The sequence below is a fragment of the Anabrus simplex genome, chromosome 2 (assembly GCF_040414725.1).
Source record: "Anabrus simplex isolate iqAnaSimp1 chromosome 2, ASM4041472v1, whole genome shotgun sequence".
Classification (NCBI taxonomy): domain Eukaryota; kingdom Metazoa; phylum Arthropoda; class Insecta; order Orthoptera; family Tettigoniidae; genus Anabrus; species Anabrus simplex.
In genome coordinates this window covers 496315589-496327699 of record NC_090266.1, presented here as the reverse complement: position 1 = coordinate 496327699, position 12111 = coordinate 496315589, and the positions used below count along the sequence as shown (strand labels likewise).

At 40.0% G+C, this 12111-nt stretch overlaps 1 protein-coding gene across 1 annotated transcript in view; it reads right to left on the bottom strand.

Moving 5' to 3' along the window:
- Positions 1-7669, bottom strand: part of LOC136863582 (uncharacterized) — a 153871-nt gene extending 146202 nt beyond the window's left edge. Inside the window, exon 1 of the mRNA XM_067139961.2 lies at positions 7505-7669. Within this exon, the coding sequence (XP_066996062.2) occupies positions 7505-7572 (68 nt within the window). The 5' untranslated portion in view covers positions 7573-7669. The remainder of the gene's footprint in view (positions 1-7504) is intronic.
- Between the last annotated feature and the right edge of the window lie 4442 nt (positions 7670-12111).

Below are 12111 nucleotides of genomic sequence, written 5' to 3'. Positions count from 1 at the left end.
GGGCCGTCAAACGTTTCTGAGTTATCGTACAAATTAAAATTCAACGTCAGAAAGTTCTTCTGTGACATCATTTACAGTCTCAGTTACTATAAGCGTGTGCCGCAGTTGCAATTATGCCAGTTTCGCGACCACGTCTCGTGCCATATCAGACATCCTATTAGCTGGAGCAGTTACTTCTCTACGCGCTTCTGCTGCTTCATTGTGCTCCAGCACAAGTGTTTCGTTTACTAGCGTTAATTGCTAATTTGATTGCGCTAAATGATTGCTAAGTTTCCACTTTTTATCTGTTTCGTTTGGTACAACTGTCTTGCCGTTCATCGTGTGTGTACCAGTTTGTCGTAACGTGTCATCAAGGTAGATCACCCATCTGTTAAACATTTGAGCCGTCGAACGTTTAGAGCGAAACGCAAGAGCGTATAAACCATGTTTTGATATCATTAACATAATTGGTTGCCAGTTATGCGGCAGCTCAACAATGGATTCGGATTTTCCGACGCCCTTTGCAAAACCTGTGGAATAGTTCTTTTGAAGCTCTTTCCACGTACATTTATATTATTCGAGTATGTAATTCAGTATAGCATCTCGTTTTATACCTTAAATAAGAGGCAACGTTCACACCTTTCAACCAAAATGTATTTCTACCAGTAGAAGTGAGCTCCATACAAATGTAACAGTCGAACCAGTCATTGTTGTTGTTCGGCCTCTGATACTAAAACGCTTCATCACTAACGGATGCACTGCTGTGTCTGTTATTGTTTCCATAGTGTTGCTCATAGTGTCAAAAGACAGAACATTTATATTTATACCCAGTTTTTTAAAAACAATAAAAATGTCTTTTGTGTAAACATACGAGTGCGGTAAGCAGTGAGTTACAATTCTTGCTACTGTGTTGTCAACACTAACGTGGATATGCTTTCTCACGCGTATACTTGGTTTTGTAGCATTCGTTGAACGTTCATATCTGTTAGAAGATAGGCATGTAGGGAGTCCACGTTCTCTGCAAATAACGAGGTCCTGTAACAACGATATCCATTGACTAAAATCCTAATGTGTGTCTGTAAAATGCTCGGAGTCAAAGCCTAGCACACTGCAGATTTTTCAAATGAAGAACTTTCGAGACGTGCGTAGCGAAAATGGAACTTCATGCACTGAATTCAGTCGCACACTTGTCAAATTCAGGCAACACGTTGAGAGACAATCTATTACACAGGTGCGCTCGTAATAAGGAGGTTCCAAGCAACTGATCTGCAAGTCTTATTTGTTTAAAGGATTGATTTTTGAAGAAGGAAAGGAGCCACATGCACCTTTCATTTTCCATCTCAAATGCATCATCCTCGGTGAAGGTGTGAAGGAATTTCAAGCGACTTAAGTGTCGCTTAGCATATAGGAGCGCGTTTATCAATTTCTCGACCGTATCCCCTGTCGCCATGTACGAAGTTAGTTTAGTGCACCCCGCATATTGGGATAAAAGAAACAAATCTTTGCACCATCTGCATATTCGAACACCTAAAAAAAGGTTTCAATGTCTCTGTAGTAAACCTTGTAAAATATTGTGATTTGCGATCAGCTAAAAAATACAGTGTATGGTGAGGAATTTTTAAACTCTGCATCGACCATCTACATGCACTAAATTGAATTCCCTCGTTTCGTCGTCTATTATGTCGAGTTCTTTCAGACAGGTATTTTCTAGTAATTCACTCGTATTAAAAGGATACGAGCGCAACGTTTTCAAGTTGAAACAGTTACTTATGGGACACGTACTTCAATGTCGAACGGGTCGCTAGGGATGCCTTTTCTTGATTTTTATTTTCTTGTCATTTGGATACGTTTGAAGCTCGTGCATTATGTCTTAGTGATCGCAGTAACGCCGTAGCAGACGACTGGAGACAAACCGCCATTGTTGACACACTTTTCAAAATTTCCGGTAGTCGTGCATGTAGTCTGCTTTATGTCTATCATATTTTACTTTATACACAGGGGCAGCTACTCTCCATTTGTTTGGTATAGCTCCTTCATGCAAACAGCAATCAAATGAGTATTTAAGATATGGTACTATATCCCAACCCATTGTAATTAGTATATCCCCAAAAATCTTATCAATTCCAGCTACTTTTCTTATTTTCATCCTTTGTATCTTATTGTAAATCTTTGTTATCGTAGTTAAGTGTAAATACTTCTTTAGTATTTGTCACTTCCTTTATCTGGACATTATCCTTGTAACCAACAATCTTTGCATACTGTGAATGAATACTTCTGCCTTCTGTAGATCCTCGCATACACACTGCCCTTGCTGACAGTTAGGTGACCCAAATTAATTGAGACCATGGTGACTTCTTTCCCATTCCTAGCACTTTCCTATCCATCGTCGCCATAAGGCCTTTGTGTGTCTGAGCGACATAGAGCAATTTGTAAAATATAACATACTGTGTGTTCTCATCTTCAGCGGAATATATAACGAATTTTTGGCACTTAAAGCCCAGATTTCAATAGCCTGCCACAGACTCTCGAAAAGTCAATATATAGAGTCTCCAGAGATGGATAAATCTCGCGCTCACCTGGCACGAGCATGTAATATTAATGTCAACTAAACTTTACCTTGTGATCACAGAATTGAACCGTCGTGGGACCCTCTAAACTCGCACCTTTCATCCAGTTAGTACAGTCTATTTGAAACAAAGCAAATTTACAGAAGACTACTGTTGATGATGATGATGATGATGATGATGGTGGTGGTTTCAAAAGGCCTAATACCTAGGTCATCGGCCCTTTATGGTAGGAGGCGAAATGATAATTTAAAATTTACCCACTGACTAGGATGTATATGATTATGAATATAAAATCAGTAGATCTCATTCACAATGCTTTATTTTTCGTAAAATGAATAACATTCAGTAACATTCCGTAAGGCAATGATTTAACTCTTTCCTGTACATTGGTAACACAACGCAGTAGTGTTCAGACCTCGGTTATTTGCCTCTAAGTGCATATATCGGAGTAAGCACTCAAATGGCAAATGTTAGAGAACTTCACAACTACGACGAATAAGTGATTTACGCGTTGCTTTTATTTTTACAAATTGTTTTACGTCGCACCGACACAGATAGGTCTTATGGCGACAATGGTATGGGAAAGGGCTAGGAGTGGGAAGGAAGCGGCCGTGGCCTTTAGGTACAACCAGTATTTGCCTGGTGTGAAAATGGGAAACAACGGAAAACTGTCTTCAGAGCTGCCGATAGTCGGGTTCGAACCCACTATCTCCCGAATACTGAATACTGACCGCACTTAAGCGACTGCTGCTATCGAGTTTGGTATTTACGCGTTGCATCACATGGCAGTAATACCAAACCATGAATCAGGCATAATATGCATCACTATACCTCAAATAAAAAGGAAAACTTGATTCAAATATAAATCACTGCGTCAGAAAGAGTTAAACTCATCTATACTGTTCAAAGGCAAAAAATAAAAATAAAATATATATATATATATATATATATATATATATATATATATATATATAACTAGTAGATGACAGTCGAAGGCTTAATTTAAGTTAAAAGGATTACTAAAATAAATTTAATTTAGAAATAAAATATTGCTGTTGTCAAACGATAAAACATACCACTATCCGTCATAAAAGGGATGACGAGGTTACTGATTATTCGACATCTGGTGCAAGGTAATTTTAGAGCCCGGCTGAGATCGGTCAGGTCCTTGCATTCATGAGGTGTGTACTACGGTAAAATGTACACCGTAATTACACACCAGGAGGCCTTCTCTTTTCAGAAAGAGAGAGTGCGTGGCTATACAGTACTATTGGCCGACCCAAAGACTGCGTAAGACCACTGGTCTTCTTCCTATACCTTGGTTGTCTTTCATCTTTTCGCATCTTGCTATAAGAGGGATGGCCTGCTACTCCCCCCACTACACCCCCCCCCCCCGTGATCCATATGTAAATTCCTCAGCTGGGAACGAATATCGCTAACTGGAACCTTGTAAGGTAACGGGGACAATGTGCTTTATCAGCTAATTAGTTTCCCACGGTACCCACTGTAATATTTGTGATGAATACTGATAAATAAAATCATGAATAAAAATATATAAATAAAATTACTCAAAAATTTCATAAAATTAATAAACATGATTAACCGAAATATCCGTAGTATGGGCGCCAGAGTTCACCAGAATGAATCCCTCGAATTTAGATAAGAGCATGATAAACTGTATATCCCAGGGCGTGTACATAATGCTGCGTACTGGTACATCTGCTGCAGGCCTTACCTAACCTCCTGAAAACGACTAAATAGGTAGGAACTGCACCTAGGTTCATCAATAACACTGATTCTAAAATAGCTAACTATATTCTCAACAAATTCTGTGCATGAGCACCTCATCAACATACAACATTATACATATAATACACACACAAAATATTGCTGGAAGACTCCATATTTACAATAACAACAATAATGAAAACAGTGGGAAAACGAAAGCGAGAACTAAGCTACCATTTGTAGATAGTCCGATGAACAATGTACATGTATGAAGATGAATACCCTTCACTGTCTCTATATCAATTCGACTTACCGATTCTCATAATCGGCAGTTATGACATCACACAGATACTGTATCTTGTAATACTGTGTTCACATATTTTAACACTTATTGTAAAGATATATACAGACGTCTGTCAATCCTCAACATAAATTATGGAAAGTCTGAGATAACTTTCACCAACATATAATGCCAGGCCGCCACAAGTGCTACAATACTTAATGTGCAAGCACTCTCCACAATCAGCCACTTTCCACGAACATAACAAGACTACGCTCCACGAACGTGTGAAGTCCAGTCCATTGCAGCCGTGTCACTCCAGTACCGTGTATCAGCACCACTTCCTTCCCGTACAGTGCGTCAGTTGTAGTTCTCTTATACAGTGTCACTGGTTGTAGTTATCTTCCTTCTCGTTCCTTTACAATCACCTTTACAATGTCTCCGTTGCCGCCGTATGATCAACCTTTAGCCTATAGACATCAACATCCCCCTCCTCTCACATGATACATCTTGATTGGTGCTTGCCAGCCAATCATGAGTGAACCTCTTCTTTCTCCCAAGTTATAAACAAACACTCGGGAGTTTTACATGAATCATCAAATTTCCCTGGTACAACGACAAGCTCATCTCATCAGGCTTGGATATATATATGACTCATGGAATTACCCGACACAAGTACATCACAACAAACACTGGGGTAGCCATATGACTGAACCACATTACCAGAGTTATTAAAGCAATGTTTTTCCCACTCGTGCAAAACAAATTACTCATACCTACACATGTGGATATCTTCCAGCTTAAAAATATAAATGGCAAAATATACAAATGATATACTGATAATAATAATAATAATAATATTAATAATAATAATAATAATAATAATAATAAATTGAATACTGACAATAATATCTCTAACTTCTACATATAATTCGGGGGTGTGATATATGTACTATCACACCACATGGCATGGGAGCCATAGAAATATTATTCTGGCGCTTCTTACACAACCCGGCCAGCAGATCCTGAATGCTATTGAACTCGGAAGACGAGTTTCATCTTAGCATTGGTCACCTTTGAAAGGTTGTCCCTCACTTTCTCATCACCAATCATAATAAATGCCGTACTCCGAACTTCATAGCGACCGGCTCACAAATCTTAGCCGTAATTAATTAGAATTGATACTCTAACATATCAGTATGCACATTCTCCATAAATTTACGTGACTGGCTACTGTGATGCCTTTCCACTTTCAGAAACAACAGACTGTAGACGACATGGAGGAGGGGTACTTTCACTGTTTGTTGTGGCAAATTATAACGCAACTAAGCGACTTTAATGTGAAAAAAGAGAAAAACTAAGAAATACTCGGATCACGGCGGCAGATTTAGAACGCTAGTCCATGATTTCCTGGTAGAAACATTTTAGTCAACCACCCTGTATATATTGCTGTAATGTGCCTAGAATATGCGTTGCGTCGCAGGTTGATGAGGCCATGATATAGCAAGGGGTATGAAGTGACCGAGTTTTATTGAGAAACTGTTACATTCTTAACTGAATTTGATCTTCGGTTTAGATATAAATGGAGCTTCGTAACTCGGTTACGTCTCAAAACTCACGAGTTTCAAAACTCAGGGGCTAAAATTAGTTACAAATAGTATCAGAACTCACGACTACAAACTGGTAGCTAAAGTAAACATTCTAATTAGTCTCAAAATTCACGCACGACTCCGGACAGCAGGTGCTTGCGATGACCGCAGGAGGGATGAGGTGCGCGGTGACTCCTGCTTCCCTTACGACAGGCAGGGGCTCGTACTGTGGATGTTATTCTGCCACCCAAACCCACAGGGGAAGAATAATGGCTGGTGAATGAAAGAGACCGAGGTTTATTATTATTATTATTATTATTATTATTATTATTATTATTATTATTATTATTATTATTATTATTAGTATTATAATAAAAATATTTTTCCGTTGTTTTAAAGCTAATATAATACATTTTTTACCTTTCACATCAATTTATAATAATGACATGTGGCCCCCGGGGAGGTCTGGTGCAGGTCTTTAGAGTTGACGCCGTATAGGTGACCTGCACGTGTGTAAGGATGAGGCCCTACTTAAGATGAAGTCTACAGTAATGCTCAAGACGGCACGAATACCCAGTCCCCGAGCCACATGAATTAAATAATGAAAGTTAAAATCTCCGACCCGACCGGAAATCAAACCTGGGACTCCCTGAAACCTTGGACGAAAGGCCAGCATGCTAACAATTTATGCATGCAGCCGGACGACATAAAATTGCAGTAGGTATATTGCCCGCTGCTATTTGAAAGAAACTGTCAGTTGGTAGTACTGGGGCTTAGTTCCATTATGCAGCCAGAAGGCGGCATTTACTTGAATAACGAATTTTATTTAGAGATATTAAAGGTCAAGACAGTAAATTCACTCATTTACTGTAGTTTCAACACTTCAAGGTTCATTTGGAAAAGAAAGGCGTATTTATATTTTCGTAACAGTTCATCTATTCGTTGAAATGAAATGGCGTATGGATTTTAGTGCCGGGATATCCCAGGACGGGTTCGGCTCGCCAGGTGCAAGTCTTTCTATTTGACTCCCGTAGGCGACCTGCGCGTCGTGATGAGGATGAAATGATGATGAAGACAACACATACACCCAGCCCCCTTGCCATTGGAATTAACCAATTAAGGTTAAAATACCCGACCCGGCCGGGAATCGAACCCGGGACCCTCTGAACCGAAGGCCAGTACGCTGACCGTTCAGCCAACGAGTGTGACATCTATTCGTTTATTTCAATAGTAGTTGAAGAAATGTAAAAAAAAAATAGAAGCACTCTTAGGTAAGTATTATGAATTACTGGGAATTATTATACGACAAGGGAAAGTAGAATGATCAGAAACGATTACTTCTTTCTCTAATAAATACTCACGGGCACATTCGATCCAGTTCTTCTTTGTTGGTCACGAATCTTATCTCTTTGTTTTCATCCGTGATCATCTCTAGGGGGGTTAAGCAGCGAATGAGTTGATCTTTGCTACAGTCTCCTTGATCATCCTCATGATTCTGAGCTGTGACTCCTCCACAAGCTGAAAATAAAGAAATCCATTGATTTATAATTTGATATCTCACCAAACCATCACCTTTATAAAAATTAATTTGAAAGATTTTAAATACAGAACAGAGAAAAAGTAACTTATTTACTTAGCCATTCGGTACCAAATTAAACAAGGGAATACGTTTCACGAGGCCTACAGTAAAATGGAAAGTAGAACTGAAGGCTATTATTAAACTCAGACAACAATAAAGCAAGGAAATTTCCAACAGCTAACAGAGGTGTTCGCGTAATATCAGGGCTTCTATTTTCCAATACTCTATGAGTTTTCATGATATTGGCTTGATTTATACGGGGAAAATTACTGTATTAGTATATAGACCGAAGGTGATGCTTTGTCCCTGCCAGGTAAAATCTATCTTCCGTGAGTGTTTCTCGATGTATTCGACCGCATAAAACAGTGTTTAAACTTCAAGCCAAGACTGTTATTTGTAGCGTGTGCTGGTCTCCTCGTTGTGAGAATTTATGACACGGAATGCCACGGTCCACATGTACTGCGGGACTGTCCAGTAACAAGCTATGCCATGCAGCTCTTCCTGTAAATAAAAGCTACAAAAACTTAACAACTACAATTATTCAAGGGAGAAAATTCAATTCTATCCTGTCGTAAATAAATTTATTCAATCAGTATTGTACATTCATGTATTTATCTCGGCTTGATTTGGGTGATGTCAGACGTACTTGGAAATAAAATCCTTCGAAGAAATTACTCAAATGTACGTATCACTTATTTTATTCTCATGCAAGTGGAAAATATTTAAGCACAGATTGGCACGATACTACGATAAATTATTTTATATAGAATAGTGAATGAAGGCCTACTGTACATGATAAATTCGAACAGTGATAGGCACTCATTTGATAAGCACATTACCATGGAAGCAATGCTAATTTGTGTTATAAAATGAAACGATTTAGAATTTACATCCACTGTAGCGAAAAGAAAGTTACATATTGTTCCCTCATTAAGTCATCACTTGAATACTGCTACGGGGTACGGCTGCCGTTGCAGCAATACATTTTAAAAAAAATGAGAGTGACAAGTGATGTTCAGGAAGTGAATCAGCTATTCGTATTTTACCACTGCACTCCCTTCCGCCGAGAATGAGATGATCTAAGAGGTCATGGCATCCTTATACTCACGTTATAAATGCGCGAATGGTAGAATATCATACAAGTGCCTGACGAGTAAAATGGATCGACCATCTCTCCCGGAGTTCATTTCGCTTCATCTTATTAATTATAACATCATTCTGGGGCTTGCTTTTCGTCTATTAATATTTGGAACGGCAGCTCAAAGACATCACTGCCTTCCTTAATCAAACTCTCCATTCTTCTCCCGCTGTAGTTCGAAGAGTAGCAAAAGAGTTTAACTGCTCTAAATTATGTACATAGTATGGGAATCACCCGTTCTCCACATACGTTTTTCCTCTTCATAAAACTTTGTGTTCCTTTTACGTGTGTAAAAAATAAAATAATCAAGTTTCCTTGATTCTTATGTCGTCATGGAAAACATACTGAGGATGAAAGAAAACCCCTGATAGCCACCATGTAGCACGGTACCCCTATCTCATGAATAAACAAACATACATTCCCAGGGTATATTTAACACAATGCAAATTCAAGTAACGTATTGTCACATTTCCTTCGATATCAGATATGTAGAATCTTTCACTTTCAATCATGATACAAAACAAGAAACAGAATTGCGAACTGCTCATACTCAAAAAAGTATGGTCTTCTTGTAGCGATACAGAAAGCAACGGCAAAAGAGAACGCCACCAAGTTGCATAATAATAAAGTACGATAATAGCACGCGGCCCATCGCCTCGAAACATCTATTTTTCACGTTTTACATCGTTACATTTTACCCCTTTGAGGCGAAGCTTTTCAAAAACGTTATTGGCAGTTACTTACGACCTGTATTGTCAAATATGTTTCACTCACGTCAGTTTGCTGTTTCTTCAGAAATCTTGATGAGTGGGTGGTATTTCGCATGTATGTAGACTTCATAAATACTTTACCTATTTTTTATGATTTTCGTTTTTAGTTAAAGTAGTTGGTAATCTTAGAATTATATATTTAACGTTTTAATGGGTCATATGTAATTAGGAATGCGTTCTGTAGATGCCTTTACATTCTACATATGGAAAAATTATATTTTAAAATAAACATTTACTTCATAATAATGAGGATGGAAATAAATGTGTAAATTGAGTATTTGTAGTAATACTTCACACTATGATAGGTAGTTATCAGAACAGAACTGACCGCGACTTTATGTGGTAAGAAAAACGAACTACATTCCTTATAATGGAGTTATGTGAAACTCCCTTACGTGCACTCCTTACCGCGTGCTACTAGTAAGGGGCTAGAGGAAATCGTGCTAACAGGAGATTGGTGTTTTGATACCAAACATCAAAAAATGGACTTCCATTTATGTCTGTATGCATTAAATAACGCGTACGGACCTGTTCCTGCCTACAAGTAGGAGCCAGCACATTGTAATATTTTACCCTCTTACCTCCTGCTCAAAAGGTCGAAAAATGTACTAAGCATTAGTCCTCATATTCCCAACGGCCACTTGACTCGGAGCGGTATTTTCCACATTGCATTATTTGAGCCGTTGATATGTAGCGCCATCCAGTTCTACAATCTATCACGGAGACTGACCAACTGCATCGCTCTGAAGACACCTATTTTTGTGCATAGTATGTTTTAATCAAAAATCTTCCAGCTCAGAAGAACGTAAGTGAAACTCAATTTTGTTATTTTTTTACACTTTCACACTTAAATGTATGGGTAAATTTGTACAACACATACGGTGGGTAAGGTAAGTATTCATACATATATGGTTTCAAACGGTACACAAACAGGAGTTATCGGTATCCGATTTATGCCAACACTACAGATGCATTAATGGTTGACGTAATTAACTGTGATGTACATTGGATGTACGCACTATATTCTCTGGTTTATAAAGAGTATTTTTTTAACGGCACACAAAATAAATTTTCATACAATTAGATCGCCGTCATGTATGGTTTGTAAACGTCGCCGACTAACGGCTCTGCATACCTGATGCAATCATCACCCGTAACACTCACGCATCTCATCAATATTACACTCCTTTCCAGCATTGGCAGTGACCGTCTCCTTATTCTTCAACAAATCCCCACGCACCAACGGGCGAGTTGGCCGAGTTAGAGTCGCGCGGCTGTGAGATTGCATCCGGGAGATAGTGGGTTCGAATCACACTGTCGGTAGCCCTGAAGATGGCTATGCGTGGTTTCCCATTTTCACACCAGGCAAATGCTGGGTCTGTGCCTTAATTAAGGCCACGACCGCTTCCTTCCCACTCCTAGGCCTTCCCTACCCCATCGTCGCCTCAAACCAATCATCCCCAAAACCAGTACACAATTTCGCTCGAGCCAATTTTAATTCATATCGCTCCGCCCTCACCAACACGCTCGCAAATTCCCACCACTCACCGACCAATACTTTAAATTCCTACTCCAAACCGCACCTCCCGCCAAAATTCTCCCTCTCCAGAAATTTCCAGCTCAGGAAGTTGGCCTGCCACGCCAACTCCTCCGCGGAGTACGTAACAACCTTATCGCCCATGAACGTCGCTCGTGGTCCCAAACCTGCACAACCCTCAACTCCTTACATGTTCATCCCTCCCAATATTGACGTCATCTTTCCAGCCTCCTCAGCCGGCATAGCAGTCCTACCTATCTTATCATTCACCAAGGAAAGGCTCCCGCTAACACCATGGAAAAGCTGAAGATCTTCTCTGAACACTTCACTTGGCGCTTCTAACAACCAAAGCTCCGAGCATTGCTGCCTTGCTGATGTACCACTCTATCACACCGTTCAATCTTCTCCTAAACTCATACCCTCTGCTGCACACACACCCTCCCCTAACCCCCTCAATTCTCCCATCACCCCCACCGATATTCATATCGCCCTCTCTGAAACTCGCAACACCGCACCCGGCCCCAACAATATTCGTTACCGCCCTATCCGTGAAGCCCCTTCCATCCTCTTCACCCTTCTTGCCACCCTTTTCACTTTGATCCTCCATACCGGCTTCTACCCAACCACCTGGAGGAATTTTTTTTACAGTTTGCTTTACGTCGCACCGACACAGATAGGTCTTATGGCGACGACGGGACAGGAAATGGCTAGGAGTCGGAAGGAAGCGGTCGTGGCCTTAAGGTACAGCCCCAGCATTTGCCTGCGTGAAAATAGGAAACCATGGAAAACCATCTTCTGGGCTGCCGACAGTGGGGTTCGAACCCACTATCTTCCGAATGCAAGCTCACAGGTGCGCGACCCTAACCGCACGGCCACTTGCTCGGTCCACCTGGAAGAAATCCATCATCCTCCTGTTTCCCCAAGTCCAGGAAACCCCTGTCCGA